The sequence below is a fragment of the Solea solea genome, chromosome 6 (assembly GCF_958295425.1).
Source record: "Solea solea chromosome 6, fSolSol10.1, whole genome shotgun sequence".
In the NCBI taxonomy this organism is placed as follows: domain Eukaryota; kingdom Metazoa; phylum Chordata; class Actinopteri; order Pleuronectiformes; family Soleidae; genus Solea; species Solea solea.
The window spans coordinates 20625799-20643583 of record NC_081139.1 but is presented as its reverse complement, the minus strand read 5'-3'; the positions used below and the strand labels follow the sequence as shown (position 1 = coordinate 20643583).

Genomic DNA, 17785 nt, shown 5'->3' with positions numbered 1-17785 from the left:
ATGCACTATAATAAATAATAAGATAAGATAAGACAGTCCTTTATTAGTCCTGCAGTGGGGAAATTTACATCTTCACAGCAGCAAAGACAGTAAAGATAGAGCTAATAAATAATAAACATGCATTACCAAGAAAGTATAGACAGATATTAACAATACTATAAAAAGATAAAATAGAATGTATGTTATAGATTCTATTTATTCAAAATAGGGCAGATGGGACCCCCCTCCTCCCCCCGCCCCCTTCCACTTCTCTCTCTCAACAGCAGGTGGACGTCTCTCTGTCTCTTTCTCTCCCTCTGTGTCTTGCTGTTGAACATCACATCCTGCCCTCTTTTTCATCCTCTCTCTCTTGTCTTTTCCCTCTTTTTGCTTTATGTCTTTCTCTCTCTATCTTTACAGAAGGTGAACACCACTGCCTGTCCCCTCCCTCTCTCTCTCTCTGCCAAGTGAACGCCACAGTCGGTCCCCTCTCTCTCTCTCTTTCCTTATTCTCTCTCTCTCTCTTAGTCTTTACACCAGGTGAACGTCACAGTCTCTCTCTCTCTGTGTGTGTAAGGAGGGAGAGGGAGGGGGAGAGAGAGAGAGAGAGAGAGAGAGAGAGAGAGCGCCTCACTTCCTCAATCGACGGAATCAGTGAACGAAAAAACCACGAGGAAAAGAGTAACTTTGCGTGTGTCTGCTGCGGAGGAAAAGAGCGAGCACTGAGGTGAGTGTCTGTCATTTTCCTCTTCACTCGAGCTTCTCGTGCAATTTGTGTTTTTAACGTTCGCAAAAAAGTTACAGTTACTTCTTCTTACTCTCCTCCTCCTTCTTTTTCTTCTTCTTCTTCATCAATCTCTTCTACTTCTTCTTTTACTTCTTCTTCCGTAACAGTCGGCGCCGAAGTTAGCTTAACATCAACACCATTAACAGTCAGAGAGAGTGTGTGTGTGTGTGTGTGTGTGTGTGTGTGTGTACAGTAGCAACACTCCTTCCATGACTAAGTGACAGTGACAACCGTGAGCACCGTCGAATCTTACCGACCTCTGCTCGTTTACTGGAAATGAGAAACTAGACTTTATAAAACGCCACTGGTTCCCTTTTTTATGGGCGAGTATAATTTGAGACCATGGTACGGAATCTGTGACTTGTCACAATTGCGAAAAAAAACACCACATTCATCTGTCATGTAATGGCCTAACCCACGGGGTGGTGCTCAGCTGTGGCCATGGTGTCGTTGTGGAATTCCAGTTAAGGTCACAGAATCTCACGGGTCACAGAATACGGTAGAACAAGAGGAGAAGGAGGGATGAAGGCAGGTCTGAACAGCAAAAGATATACCCCGATATACGATATATCTCGATATAAAGCTGAACAATGAGTCATTTTCAAACTGAAATCGTAATTTCAAAAATGCAGTGAAGCAAATCACAGAGGCTGCAATTAAACCTGTTCTGTTTTTGATTGTGTTTTGTTCTATGCCACTTTAAAGATCTCATCCTTGCATTAGAGTGTAGTTAATATTTTTCATATGCAGCAAAGCTAAAGAATTGCAATAGATATTTTAACCAATTGTTAAGCCCCACAAAACACAGGCTGATTCTCGTGAAAAGCTTTCTTTTTAGTATCTGTTGTACATACTTATAATTCAGTTGTTATCTTTAATTTAGGAAACAGTGAAATTGTTAGTAAACGTGGTCAGATTCAGATTCAGAGCTGTAGCAGAAACAGAAAGGCTTAAATTTGAGGTATAATTCTTAGCTGACTTTTCTTATCTCAATGTTCCATGTAAATATAATATTTGGCTAAATGCCTCAACATTAGTACTGTAACAAGTAAAGAAAACAAACAAAAAAACATAACAGATGTTATATCATGACATGACAATATCCAAAATTGTCTCAAGTCACAGTATTGATAAATGATCAATGTGTTGTCCAGCCCTGTATTCAATCGTGCTGTGGAAAGTCTGGTTTGTAACTGTGGCCAAAGACATCTGTTGTTCAGCCAACTGCTGCTCAACCACATCCTTCACAGGTAAACCTCCTACTTACTGAAAAAAAGGGAAATGCACTGACTGATTCTCCGCTACGATGAATGAATAAAATAGTTTTGAGAATAAGTCGACTGTAAGGGTTTGTATGTGACTTTCAGTGCCTATATTTAGAAATCAGGACAACTCCAATTTACTGAATTTATCTGATAACATAACAGGTTAATAACAAATAATACACAAAACAGCTTAAATGTTCAGCGTGTAAACACTTAAATGTCCAAGGTATATTGACGGAAGTTGAGTAAAAAATATATTTGTATAAGTGTTTTGTTTTTGTAGCATTAGAATAACCTTGATTTATTGATTAGGGCAGCTGGTATAGTCATTTAGCTTTTTAAACATCTCTCCTCCATTATTCAGTTATTTTAAATTACACTGTTGCGACATAGTTTTATATATGCAATTTTCTTTGCTCATTCTTGTAAAGTAATTGCTTTTCTTTATTAAATCTGCTTTAATCAATGGATTTTAAGACTTCTTTAGTCTTATTTTCTTGTTACTGAGTTTGTTAATGCATCATAATGCCATAAAACAAATTCAGATTCTTCATTTAATACCTGTATTATTGATGCTTATCCATAATACTTTTGAGATAACAAAAAAGTTTTTTAATGCACACCAAAGTATTATAACATAATGACTTGATACTTTAAATAAAATAAAATAAAAAATAAAGATGAGTAGGAAGTCAAGTGAAAGTCTGCAAGCACGCTGATGCTACTGAATGTAACAGATGGGACAAATCGAAACCTGCTCATGAACACTTTGCTAGGAAATCAATCACTGCCCCACTCACAGTCACACCGTGTGTTTGCTATTGATGAACTCCCCAACATCACAGCTCACTGCAGCAGTGAGTGTGCATTTAATCTTTCATCTGAATGTGTTTCCCTCCTTGTGTTTGTCTCTGGCCTCAGCATGGATAGTTCAGGATTGCAAAAACCAGCTCTAGTGTTGAGCGCTACATGCCTGTGTTTTGATCGGCAACATGTTGAGACTCGCTCTGCTTTTGCAGGACGGAAAAATACCTTCACTTATGCAGCTGCGGCTTTACAGAATCTGCAGAACTGAAAACACCAAAGTGTCAGGGAACCAGCAAGCAGCAGAGGCACAATTTTGACACTATGGTTGTAGGTGTAGAACCAAGAAAGAGGATGTAGAGTGACATGGGAGTGTCTGTAGTTCCTGCCAGCACATGAAGTTGATTGGAGTTACCTCTTGCATTGCATACAGTTTGTCTTGTCGAAAGAGTTGTGACATGTAAGCTCAGCAGTGCCCAGTATGTAGGGCCACATTGATCTCTCACCAATATGTCACTATTGGCATATATTCCTTCCTTCGTTACACAAAAAATGAAATAAAAAATACATCTTTAGACGGAAGTGTCTATCCTCCACACAGAAACAGGTGTGTAAAAATGTTTAGTTCTACTCCTCCATATGGGTGTGACTAAGTTTAAATATCTTACTTTCCCTATTCATACCTGACTTTAATATCTGTCTGAGCTGAGATGTCCTGATCACAACTGGATAATTACAATACATGTGTGAATGGACCCAACATGCAGTAGAGGCATTTGAGATAATATTTGGAGGTGATTGTGGAAGCATGTGGCCACATACTTCACACTGTGTGTGTCCCTGCCTACAGTCAGTGGCCTCCTACTCAGCTGACATCATCATCTGGCCTGCTACACTTCAAAATGAACTGAGAATACTTTGTTTCTGATGCCACAATATGAGCATTGACTGTCACATATGGGTTTTTCAGACATTTTGATTTTTATGACTTTTCACGTGAGTAAATCACACCTTGTTGTTGAGCTGGTGTGTTGATTCTGTCTTTCCCTCTTTGCCTCTCTCACACACAGACATACACAAGCTGTCTAAGATAAAAAGACCAACAATGCAGTTTGGAGAGAGAGATCTTAAGTGTTTTTCAATGAATGTTTATTTAAGTTAAGTTAAGCAATTTTGTGCATCATTTTTGCACTGTTTTCTAAAGATAGTCTTCAGCCAAAGAAAAAACATGTTGGTTAACCTCTACATATCATGCATGTAAATTCTGGTTATGAACAGGGTGTGAAAAGAGTGAAGGCAAAGTCATGGTTGAGCTGCAGCCAAATGTCTTACTGCTGCATAAGACAAAATGTGCAATATGACAACAGTGACCGCTTTATCTGTGTTTGTTATTAGCATTTCATTATAGATAAATACCACCAGGGTAACACTGGGTTTGCCTATCTTTGACAGCAGGTGACCCTGGCACTTGTCACCATGGCTCCTTTCTTGAGGATCACCTTTAACTCGTATGAGTTGGGCGTCCTGCCTCCACTGGAAGATGCTCCCTTCTGTGCAATCAAGATGAAGGAGGCCTTGACAACTGGTAAAAAAAAAAAATCACTGTTCTTTCTTTATCAGGAAGTGTCTTTCTAATGGTGAGATCAGACTACACATTATAACTACAATTATAGCCTGATGTGACAGACGTAGGTGTTAGGACACGTCAGCCAAAACCGAGGTGTAAGACGATTTTGCATGTTTCCATTACCTTAGTTGATGTTGAACATTGAGTGCTCTACACGTTCAAAAGTAACAAGCACTTTCAAACAAAATGGTGATGTGGAAAGAGGATTGATTAAGTTACCTAAAGTTCTTTTCTTGCAACTAAACTCAGCAAGTATCACTCGTGCTGCTTTTGCCATTGTTTGTTTACAATACTCTCTCAGTGTTGACTCTCCCAATGGTCCATCCCCTGTCAGGTGTGATGACTGGTTGGGTTTGTGTAGTCTGTCATGCCTTTGACCATAGTAATAGATCAAATTGTGTAGTTGACCTCGGCATTAAGCTTTCTCATCATTCTTATTTTCTGCACTGTAATAATAACAATATTTAAAATATTGACTGCTGACTAAACACGTTTGTCCATCATCCCTCTGTCTCTCGGCCTTCTCTAAGAACGAGGTAAGACCCTGGTTCAGAGGAAACCTACCATGTACCCAGCATGGAAGGCTAGTTTTGATGCGCACATCTACGAGGGTCGTGTGCTTGAGGTATTGCTGATGAAGACAGCAGAAGAGCCTCTGGCTGAAGTCTCTGTCGGTGTGTCTGTCCTTGCCGAGCGCTGCAAGAAAGCCAACGGACGTGCGGAATTCTGGGTATTATGTTTAAAATTTTTCCTCTGTTTTTTTCCAAACTGATGTTTTTGGTTGGCCAAGTGTAACTTTGTGTTTAACTGTGTGTTCAGGTTGATCTCCATCCTTCTGGGAAAGTAATGATGGCTGTGCAGTATTTTCTGGAGGGAGCGGATACAGGTGAATATAACTAAAATGAAAACAGTTGTTTTTTCTTTTATTTCTTTACCTTTTTGTGAATGTTTGTATGCTAATCTGTATGACTTTTTGGAGCTGTTGCTCTGTGTACTTCACTGCTTTAATACTTATTACATATACAGTATATATTTTTACTCACTAGGGGGTCACTTAATCAAAACAGTACAAAAAGACGTATTCTTAGGAAGTTTTCTTCTTGTTTGGTTACCTGTGTGCGTTTTCACTTTACAGTGAAAGCTTTAGCGGCAAAACACGCTGCAAATAACAATTAGTCATGATCCATTAGTGACAGTTACAAACTACAGACTACTACTGGTCAACTAGTAGTACCATTACCTTGAGTAAAAATACAGATTTCTATAGATTTAAAAACTACTGAAAACATTATGACTAATGTAAGTAAACTGCTCAACAGTATTTGTAAGATTAGCCCTTTCATTTTTAGATATTTTAATACAGAAATGTTACACATTATATATGTAGGTATTAAAGCAGTCTATGATTTCAACTCTTTAACAGTGTTCAATTTTTTTTACGGCTGCTATACCGATGCTGCCCATACAAAATAAAAGTATCATAAAAAAATAATAATTCTGTCTTGTAACTTAAGAGTTAATCAAATACTGTATTGATTGAGCACCGTCTGTAGTGCCCCAACCAGTTTGACTAATTTATATTCTGAAGTTTTCATGCTTGTCATTCCTGTCATTCTAGTTCAATGATCCAACCGTGGTGTTTTTGGGACAGAAAAACACTCCTTTTAGTTTATTTTCATCAACCCATAGCTTATCATTAAGGCTAATAATTTGTGACATCCTGTTGAAAAAAATTGCTTTGTTTTTCCAGTATTTAGAGTATTATGATCTGTGTTTCTCTGTGTATCTCGAAGAGAGGAAACAGGACGCAAAAGAGGAAGAGGCACCTACTCTGAACCGCAGACGAGGGGCAATCAAACAAGCCAAGATCCACTTCATAAAGAACCATGAGTTCATTGCCACGTTCTTCAGACAGCCCACTTTCTGCTCCGTCTGCAGAGAGTTTGTTTGGTAAGTGAGGCCTACTTTTTAGCCTCATGTAAACAAAACTTAAAACTGTAAGGCATCTGAACTCACAACCACTGATTTACTCTCTTTGATAACCTTTTTGCAAAAATCAATGAGGTCAACTTTCCCATTAAGTTGCAACAAAGAAATATCAGATAATGTCATCTGCTGAGAGGATCTCCAGTAATCTGCTTTCAAGCCCATCCTGGTCTCATCACAAAGGAAGCTTGCTTGAAAAATGAAACTGTGATAAACAAATCTGCTTGGGTGTCCTCCAGCTGTTCATTATTACCAGGATTAATCAGTAAACTGTTAACGTGATCAAAGAATGATTCCTCTCTCTGCTTCTGTCTCCTACAGGGGGCTCAACAAACAAGGCTATAAATGCAGACGTAAGTGCACAATACATGAAAAAAATTCACACTTCTTTGAATAATACTTGAAGAAGCAGTTCAGAGCATGAATTATGTGTGTAATACATTTTAATTTTGTCACTGTTGCCAGTTTGCAAGATAAGATGTTCACATACAGAATCAGAGTATACTGATATTTCTTTATTTTTTTTAATCAGAATGCAATGCAGCCATCCACAAGAAATGCATAGACAAGATTATTGGCAGATGCACCGGTACTGCTGCTAACAGTCGGGATACTATGGCAAGTAACACACATTTCTGTAGTACACCATGTACTGTGAGCCATCTCCATATGTCACTCTAATGGGGACAGTTCTCACTCCAGATTGTGCTTTTGTGAAGTGTCTTTCCTCAACAATGTAAACAATGGTGCTTATTTAATTGAATTAATGGGTCAGAGTTTAAATAGATACCGTCTAGGGTCCACATCTCTTTTCAGTGATCATCAGCATTGGTCAATAAAGACATCGAAGACTAAATGACACAGATAACCGCAACATGTGATCATGAACAAACACCCACACAATGGGAGAGGCATTTTAAATAGTGAGGAAAGACCTGGGGTGAGGAACATGTAACATTATATTCTGGAGCGTGGTCACAGTGGAGACCCAGAAATGATCAGGTGCAGAAGGGCTGTAAGGCGTCCCAGGCCATGTGTGTGGATTCCTTCACCAGTTACACCTGGAGATGTTGATGATGAACCATTTTTGTTCACACAGTTCCAAAAGGAGCGCTTTAAGATTGACATGCCGCACCGCTTCAAGACCCACAACTACATGAGTCCCACCTTCTGCGACCACTGTGGAAGTCTGCTGTGGGGTATTGTCAAACAAGGCCTGAAGTGTGAAGGTACAGTGCATACAGTGTTTGACTAAATGATTGCTGAGCTCAAAGTGTTTTCCTTTAACATTATTTTCTTTCTTTTATTATGTTTGTAGATTGTACCATGAATGTTCATCACAAGTGTCAGGATAAAGTCGCCAACCTTTGTGGTATCAACCAGAAGCTACTTGCTGAAGCACTGACACAAGTCAGCCAGGTGAGTTCATAGAGACATTAGTTTCAGTCCTTTTAGTGCATTTTCAGATCAATTGTCTTTTTAAGTGTTCAAGTCAGTATAAAGTCATAGAATTGCCTTACTTGGTGTTAGGTGCTAAATGAATGAGCTCAGCAGCAAAAACAGGCAAGAGGAATAATTCCAAGGGACTTAGGTCTGGGTCATACTTTCCAAATTCCATGAGCTGCTTGGTATCTCTGCATGGCTGCGGTTTGGTTCATACTGAAATAGGGGCCTGTGTCAGTCTAACATTCTCCTCTTATGTACTTAATTTCATTAAAAGTAGTGGCTCTTTCTTAACAGGAGTTTGCATAGGTACTTGCAAATGTCCTCGCATAATCTCAAGCAAGTGTCCATGGTTTCATCTTGTTTGTTGTCTCTTTTGACTAAAACAAGAGTGCACCACCAACTGGACTGGGAAGTGTTGTGCTACAGGGAGCATGCACAGTTGGTGTGTATGGAATGCATAGTCTCAAACTGTAGGTGTTCTTGCGTTTGTTTGTCCCATAGGATCTTTGTAGACACATGGACGCAGAGACTATGACACAACCCTTTTCGTAACAGGTTTTGTTGATGAATATAACACCAAAGATGACGAGGTTAGGGGTGTGCAGAAGGGAGGGATGAGGCTTCAAGGCAGGTAGACATGTAGATGAAGGAGAGGCTTGTGAGGACAGTGATCATTTTCATCTGTGGACTGTCACACACACAGAGACGGAAAAGCAGCTCCAAGCAGTTGACTACAGGGCAGCAGTAACATTATTATTGGTATACTATTCAGTGGAAAATACTCTATCTTACTTTTGAAAAGGGTTAGCACTTAATATGTTTGAATGCCTTTCCCACATGGGTTTATATTACACTAATGTATGCAATATACTAAGATGTCTGGAGGATGGTGTGGAGTGTGTTTGTTCAAACAAGAGTGTGTTACAGAAGCACTATGTTAGCAAAAATACAAGACACAACTATTTAATTTACAGTGATTCATGTAGAAAGGCTCGAACATATTTGATGTACAATTAAACCATTCTGATGTAGATACATTATATATTATGATCTTTCAAAAGACTGTGAATTATTACCATTATTTCCCTTTCCACTGGTCAGATTCATCTGACAATCTCACAATTTCACAAATCCCAGGTATAAAATGTAAGAGGCTCTTGTTTGGAATTCAATTCTCAAACAAATACAGTATGAGGGAGATGTTTTTTGTCAACTCTAAAAGTCCTTTTGAGACAGCCATGCAAATATCTAGATGTTGAAACAAACAACAGGTTATGATGTCACCACTGAACCTCACCATAATTTCATATCACCATCACAGCTGCTGAAACCTCAAGTCCATTTTAGCCCTAAACCCAGTTTTTATATGAGGCTGTTTGTAACATTAATCCCAACACATAGACAAGTCCAAACACAAACACAGCATACAGGATATCTGTTGAGACCTTCCTTGCGGTATCATGACTACACTCAGTCACTGATGTATTATTATCACTTGATTGATTAAGCCGATGATTAACAATAGACTACCTCTGTAGTGTAACCATCAGACTGAGTGTCACATTTATCCACCCACACTGTGACACCTAACCGGACCTCAACGGTAACCCGAGCCTCCTGTCCTGGTGTGTTTAAGGACAGACCTGTTGTGGAACTCCCAGTTCTCTACCCCTCTTTTACATGCCATGTTTACAAACACATGTATATTGTTTGAGGGAGAGATGGGTCATACAGTACATACAGACTTACAAACGTTGCTAAAAGGAAGGATCTGACATGTGCTTTCATTACTTGAACGTAACCATTTCTGGGAAACTGTTCATGTGGCTGTTTCATGCTTCATTTTCGGTTTTTTTTCTTTATTCCCTCAGAAATCGTCCACCCGCCGTTCAGATCCAAACCTGCCTAATTTGCAAGATATTGGAATCTATGACGAAGTTAATAAACTTGCTGGACTGGAAATCAATGGTCAGTGAGTATTTCTGTGCATGTGAATATGAACAGCTTCAGTTGTGATTACACTTGCAAAAACATTATCATGATGCTGAGTGAATTTGAAAAAAAGTATTTTTGAAGTCACTTATACTTTTCATGCGTGTTTGGCTGTTAGATGGATCTGCCTATGGCAGACTGTGGGAGGGATCCAGTCCTCGGCCTCAGTCGCGTATTACCCATCTGACCCGCATCAATGTGGACAACTTCATCCTCCACAAGGTTTTGGGGAAAGGCAGCTTTGGCAAGGTACGATGCAACCACGTCAGTGTGAATTTAACTGTGTGACCAAGTTCAAAGTTCAGACTTCATGGGTGTGAACCTCACTCCCAACATTTCTTGATTTTGTCATCTATTACCTCCAGTTATAAAACAACAAAACAAAACAGTCTGTAAGCAAAAAATACAATATACAAAATTTGAATGGGGATATTGTGGATGTCGTTTAATTTCAATCTAGGATAATTTTCAGGATAAAGTGTGACATACAATATTTTGTATTTAGGAATGAGAAACTCTTAGTGAAATCCACATATCCTCCCACATAACTACACTGGAATACAAATGTGGTAACATGGAAAACACAATAGCCACCAAATAGAACTAATCAACTCTAATTTAAATGAAATATACAGAAAATTCAAATGTGACTTATGTGTTTACATTTCTTAATTGTTTTGAGAAACATTGTTTTTCAATTAAAACACAGGGGTGAAAATGTATAGACTTTATATTTAATTTTATATTTTAGATGATTTGATATGACAACAGTGAGGTTGAGATTGTTTGATGTGTGAAGTAAATGTCCATATTTTCAGTTTTGTCTTTTTGCTTAGTTGATGTGGGTTGTATATATATTAAAAAAAATCACATTTTAACATAACAACAACAACACTCCAGTCAACACAGCTGTCATAACCATGACTGAAAGGTAGGTGTTTGATCAAACAGAGCTGCAGGCACTCACACAGACCCACACCTCCACCTTCCTGAACCCAATTGACTGAACCCAGTAATTACACTCAATCCAAAATTCAGTGCCCCTGAATGGACCATTAACTCAATTCAATTTGACATGTATTCTTAATCTCTGATGACATATCATGGTCTTTTTATGACTTATTATAATAAATTTCTTACATATAGCCCCTTTTACAGCAATAAAACCAACACTGTGATTGTTGTATCAATGAAAAATGACCTACGCTGGAAAGAGCAATAACATCATAGCAAAACAACTTCCCTCTCCTTCCACAGGTTCTTCTAGCAGAGCTGAAAGGTCACGACGAGTACTTTGCTGTGAAGGCACTGAAGAAAGACGTAGTGCTGATGGATGATGACGTGGAGTGCACTATGGTAGAGAAGAGAGTCTTGGCTTTAGCCTGGGAAAATCCCTTTCTCACACACCTTTACTCCACCTTCCAGACCAAGGTAGTCCCCCTTCCTCCCACAGCCACATGTTTCTGCATGCTACATAATTAGCTTGGAGTATATCCTTAATACTGAAGTAAAACTTGTTTACAGGAGCATCTGTTCTTTGTGATGGAGTATCTGAACGGAGGAGACTTGATGTTTCACATTCAAGAGAAAGGGCGCTTTGAACTCTATAGAACCACGTGAGTTTTTCCTGACCCATGGACATAAATATCACACAACACAAAACCTGACATTGTTACTGAACGCTCATATTTGTGTAGCTGCACAGAAACTCTCACATAAACAATCAATGAGCTGATGTAAAGCAGAGACTCATAAAGAGCAGCCTATGTGTACTCTCTCCCTTTGTCACTCACTTTGTCTCTCTCCCAATATGTTTTTTTTTTTTTTTTCACATTATATATTATATATATGAACCCTGATGGACTAGGGCTGGAATGGCATCCATTAGCTGCTGCTCACTAACCAGATGACCTTGTAAGGAGTGAGCAGCTCTTAGTGTACACATTGTAAGCATAAGTATCAGTTACTTCCACCCACCACACCACTCATTGTTCTGTGGGAACACCTCCAAAAAAAGTGCAGTAACTCTAGTAACATTATGTTTTCTAAAGTCCAAATCTTTGTGGTTATTGTGTAAGATTTTTAATAGTCTCACATTTACAAACATGGAGATGGATCGCTGGAGAAACCTTTTGAAATCATTATTGAAATCTGTGCTTTGAAGCAAATATGCAAAACTCATGTTATGCAAATTTTTCCTTGGTCAAGATCTGTAGTATTTTGATGGTCTTTTACTTTGATATGTGCATGTATTTTACTTATTCAGAGCAGAAATGCATTCCTTGGTTTGACTGCAAGTAGCAGATCAGTAATAATAAAATGAATTACCACGAGTGCTATGTAAGGTTAAGAAAATGAATTGGACTGAATGCATTTATTCAGTTCCCTGGTTTGTGTGCTACGTTTTGAGTGTGAACAAATGGTGGTTGTGCACCGATGTTGTGCAGTCTGCATGTACATCTCCTGTAGTTAAACTCGTGTCTGCCTCCTCTCGATGTGTGAGATGACAGGAGTTATTCTCGACTTGGCAAACACAGACACCTGATCTTGTGTTGGCATCCACATAAATCCTCCTCACTAGGTGACTTTAGGATGGGTGGATTGATAGATTACCCCACATTGAGTGAGACAGAAACAGGGCTGCTTCATCATCTCAGAGAGTTTGCACGTTTGTTTGCATATATGTTTAAATGTAATAAATGAGGTTTTTGTGCTGCTGCACAAGCTGTCACAGTGGAGTTAAAAGAATCTCCTGGATTTAGTTATGTAATGTTTTTCCTTAGCCAGTGACTGGACTGCAGAGTTACTGTTAGCTAAAAGTCTCAGCTCCTCTAGTAGCTCCTGCTACACCAGTGTTGTAAAGATTTCCATCAGACCACCATCTGTCTTCATCACATACTGAAGCAGGACCAAGTTACGTTTTCCTTCTTTAAACCATACATGCATAGACTTAGTTTTACATTGTAGTGTTTTAGGGTGGTTTAGATGTGAATGTGTTCACTTTATGACTCATTCTGTGAAAGTTAGGTAAGTAAAAGATTGAGTAAAAGGTTTTCTTAAGAATAGGTCAATTGTGTAGTAATTAGTGATATCTAATAGTGAGACTGCAGAATGCAACAAATGAGGACTCATCCTTTTCCATTCACTTATGCAGGCAGAGCTGGTTCTTCCATGTTGACATAATAAGCTTTTCCTGCTGTAGAAACACGTCAGCTCAAGATGGGGGCCTCCTTAAATCAAGCTCATCGACCAAAGTACATAGAAGGCTTGGTTTAAAGGCTACATAACCAAATTGTTTTTATTTCAGAGCGATTATACACTTACAGACATATTCATATGGGTAGTTTATATCATTTCTGACAATAAACCACTCTAAATGTTACACACTGGATCTTTAAGTCCTCATAAGTTGGTAATACAGAGAACAACCTGCTACTGGGTTAGAGCAGAGGTTACTCTTACCCTTTGGACTCAGTAGTTTCACCTGAGACAGATGACAGGAGAAGCAGGTTGGAGGGATAGGCTAATCTTTCAGCGCTGAGCAGTTCTCAGGTTTCACACTATGAAAGTGTTATTCACCTGTCTCCTGCTACGTACAAATGTCCCCCTTAATAATTCAGCTCTACACTGAAATAAGTTTGCAGTGGCAACAATGTCTAGTGGCCAGCTCAGTAGTGAGCAGATTTGTAGGGTTCCACCAGAGATAAGTAGTGAATATAGTAGTGAATATAAACAGTACTGATGTCTACCGTCTCCTCTGTCTTTGTCTTTCCAGGTTCTACTCGGCTGAGATCATTTGTGGTCTTCAGTTTTTACATTCCAAAGGGATCATCTACAGGTCAGAGCAAACTGCTTAATTACATTTAAACAGACAAATCATACAACACACGTAGGACCATACTTTTTTTATTTCTCTACACCAAAAACTATATCCCCCCCCTTGATTTCAGTTTAGCTGCAAGTGTCATGTGAAAATAGAGTTTCTAAACTTGCTTGGTTAGATAATCCCACGCATTCTGACACCTCTTCTTCTCTGAAAGTTTCATTGTGACTGTGTGGTAGTGCTGCGGTGGTGAGAGGGGACTGTTAAGAAAACTGTCCTTGTGGCTTCATTCCAGATATCATTGAAACATGTATTCTGTGGAGGGAAGTGTGATTATATCTGTTTATTGTTGAAAAAAAACTTATGAAAAGTGCAACTGTTGCATAATCACATGAGAACGTACTGAATGTTTTCTAATACTTTTTATCCACTGTTTATCAACACAGTCAGTGGACTAAATTTTCACTATAATGAATTCCCAGATTACACAATTCATTCTATGTGAGAGTAGCCTGGCCATCTTTGGATTTTTAACTGTTTTTCAGACTAAACAAAACATGACATTTGACAATATAACCTTGCGCTTGCTCAGAAAAATAATGCAATAACATTGTCTCATTGTTTTCTGTTTTCTGTGTTTATAGAGACCAATGATTAGTTAGATAAGGGACCTATATTCCTAAGATTATATAAATTAGAACCCACACACTTACAAAACAGAGGGAAAAAACCACTACATTTGAATTATATTTATTATTTTTCATTGTATTCATTGCAGAGCCAGTAAAAGAGTAGAGCCATTAAACAATGAGAAATGCAATCAACAAACAATGAACTATACTGAATCCAGTACAGTGAAGGGAATCTAAGCATTCCGGCTTTTGATTCAAACTCGAGACTGTATTTAATTTTGAGAAATGCTCCTCTCCCTGATTCTTCATCATTACTTTAATCTTTCTTTATAAAAAAGAATCAGCAGTGGAATTAAGCTGGCCTACTACAGGTCTACACAATCTCTTATTTTGTTTTACCAAAAAAAACCTTTTTCATCTGTATTTTAATATAAAAATTATCACACAGTCCAAAGGGTGTTCCTTTGGAGCTCTGGCACTCCCCAGTGGGGCCTGTCCCCCTCTATGCATTTGTGAACCTCTGGAATAAGTGATTATAAATGTCAGTTGTAGTACTTATCTCAGGCAAACCTCAGTTCGATACCACATTTTGATTTTCAAATTGCAGGAACAATTATGTAACCAGCGTCTGACTGGAAGTCAAAATCTCAACTTGAGTAAATTAGATAAACTATGCCTCTAAAAAGATTGTAAGTTATGAGTCATTAGGGTCACAAAGAGTTCATCAAAACTTACTGTATATGCATTAGGTGGCATTCCGAAGTGATAAACACTAAACAGTACATTGTTTTATTTCCAGAGATCTTAAGTTAGACAATGTGATGTTGGATCATGAGGGACACATAAAGATCGCCGACTTCGGGATGTGTAAGGAGAACGTGTTTGGAGAGAATCGTGCCACAACATTCTGCGGCACTCCTGACTACATCGCTCCTGAGGTGAAGTGCTTCACACTTGGAGATGCTCTCCTGCTCTGATATGTTGAAATATCAAACAGATTAATGTTTATCATCTTGCATGTAATTAATAAAAAATTTTTATAATGAATCCAGATCCTGCTGGGACAGAAATACTCTTTCTCAGTTGACTGGTGGTCATTTGGAGTGTTGCTATATGAGATGCTGGTTGGACAGTCGCCTTTCCATGGAGATGATGAGGATGAGCTGTTTGAGTCAATCCGCATGGATACTCCTCACTATCCTCGCTGGATCAACAAAGAGGCCAAGGACCTGATGGAGAAGGTCTGCACTTTACTCCCTATACTAATACATCTTGTCTTATGATGCCATTTCTCCTTATTGGAGTGTGTTTTATACAAGGATGACTTCAAAAAGTTCTCACCTACAAAACTTGACAGGAGAAAATTCTTACATTATTTTTCAACATTGCCTCCTTTAACGTCATTTTACTTGGTCCACTGATGGTCAAACTTTGCTATTTCCTCTTGGAAAAAGGTCACATCTTAAGCCTCCATATTCTGCTCAACAGCAGGGATGACACCATCATCAGTCTGAAAATGGCAACCCTACAGATGGGGTTTGGGTAGAGAAACGGGCAGAAGTTAGAAAGTGCAGGTTTGGCTGAGTATAAGGTTTACAATTTAAAGCCACTGCTTCTGCCATTTTCTTGTCCATTGTTTTGTTTTCCTCTCACCCACTAAATTTAAAATTGTGACTTGTAAAGAAGTGACTACAAATATGTGAGTTTTTATGGACAGTGATACAAGGTATTCTAGCCCAAACAATTCTGCCCCAAAACGTGTCATGGCTCTTGTTTCCGGTTGAGGCTGAGACCTTTTTGAAGTACCCTTGCATCTGTTTGATTATTTTTATAGCTCTATTTCTATCGCACAATTCATTCAATCCCTGTCGGACAGTGACAGTGCTGTGTTTTATGTTCTAATGTTGCACATTACTTTGTTTCTTGCAGTTGTTTGAGAGAGACCCCACTTGCAGGCTAGGAATCGTGGGTAATATTCGTTTACACCCCTTCTTCAAAGCCATTAACTGGCAGGCCTTGGAGAGGAGGGAGGTTGAACCCCCCTTCAAACCGAAAGTGGTATGTCTCACACACAAAAACAATTCAGGGATTGCTCAGATAATATAACAGTTATGGTTGTGGTGTCATACAGCTGTAATCATTTTATGGCTTGTTTTATTATATAAGCTGACATATTTTTAATTGCAGAAAGCACCGAACGATTGCAGCAACTTTGATCGGGAGTTCCTCAGTGAGAAGCCTCGGCTCTCTTACAGCGACAAGAACTTCATAGACTCCATGGACCAGTCAGCTTTTGCTGGTTTTTCATTCATCAACCCAAAGATGGAGCACATTTTAGAAAAGTAACTGTTCTTATAACAATCAGACTCGGGTCACATCTCTACTGTTTATGGGATAGTTCACTTACGCTGTCACAGAGAAGTGAGCTGATCCACATCCAGTATTTGTGTGAACTTATCTCAAGCACAAACTATTCTTCATGGGTACATTTAGAAAAAATAAGAGTAGAAATAAGTCCTTGTACGGTACATGTTAATTTTATTGTATTTGTGTGCATGCTAATTATTTGTTTAGGTTGTAAAGGCCTGTATGAATAATAATTTTATGGCTGGAGGCTGAAAAGCTTTTACTGTAGCCATTCCGCATCTCTTTTTGGTCAGTTCTGTCAGTTCAACTCAAGTGGTATTGAATACTTATGAACAGGGAAAGAAACAGAAGAATAAATTGTACTGTACACTTCAAATGTAGATTGTGTTAATGAGGTGACAGCATGTAAAGAAAGAAACCCCATCTATGTTAGTTGTTGCTTAATTGTGAATGTTGTATGATTTCTTGCCTTTGATTGGATGAATGTCTTGCAGAAAAAGAACTTGTGGTTGTCTGGTTGACTGAACAGTGCCATGTAAAGATCAAATGTAAACAGAGCTACAGCTGTTTGTAAATGTACGACAGGGTCAGGGATGGATTGTGTGCAGTCAGGGCTGCAAAAATTTTAGTAATGGTACGCGACTGTAAACAATACGCAGGAAGTCACTAAAATGCTGTGTAGATAATATGCATATGTACAGTATGTTGATGTAACATGTTTATTGGTTCACTCAGGATGTACCTTTTGCTTTTTTTATTTTTACTCCATCTTTTACATCTGATTAAAAAACATCAACTCTCAAGGCTGATGTTTATTGTTTTAAGACTGCTGCTGTCGCTTCTAGATTTATATCTTTATCCCACAGAAAATTAAGTTCCTAAACATGGACGACTATTATGGGGTCACATGGTTCATTGTTGATGTCCTGTCTCCGTTTCTCTTCTCATATGAAAGTTAAAATCGACGAGTTAACACATGGTAATTTACAGCGTGTGTAATATCTACATTTCCTGGCCTTCTCGTACCGTAAAGACTGGAGGAGTTGCGCCCGTTGAAATATAAATGCTCCCTCAAAA

The 17785-nt window shown here is 38.7% G+C and overlaps 1 protein-coding gene across 2 annotated transcripts; it reads left to right on the top strand.

Annotated features, from left to right (window-relative positions):
• Positions 1–419: 419 nt before the first annotated feature.
• prkcda (protein kinase C, delta a) lies at positions 420–17511 on the top strand. Of its 2 annotated transcripts, none has more exons than XM_058632383.1 (18): positions 420–706; positions 4291–4420; positions 4993–5192; positions 5282–5348; positions 6256–6412; positions 6770–6801; positions 6981–7066; positions 7548–7677; positions 7767–7867; positions 9766–9862; positions 10005–10135; positions 11144–11317; positions 11411–11502; positions 13662–13724; positions 15141–15279; positions 15394–15582; positions 16271–16399; positions 16529–17511. In XM_058632383.1, the coding sequence occupies exons 2-18, from the start codon at positions 4312–4314 to the stop codon at positions 16685–16687; spliced, it is 2055 nt and encodes a 684-aa protein (XP_058488366.1). In that variant the 5' UTR covers positions 420–706; positions 4291–4311; the 3' UTR covers positions 16688–17511. The 2 variants fall into 2 exon arrangements, with proteins under 2 accessions (XP_058488366.1, XP_058488365.1); XM_058632382.1 differs by having other exon boundaries at positions 422–706; positions 4288–4420.
• Positions 17512–17785: the final 274 nt, after the last annotated feature.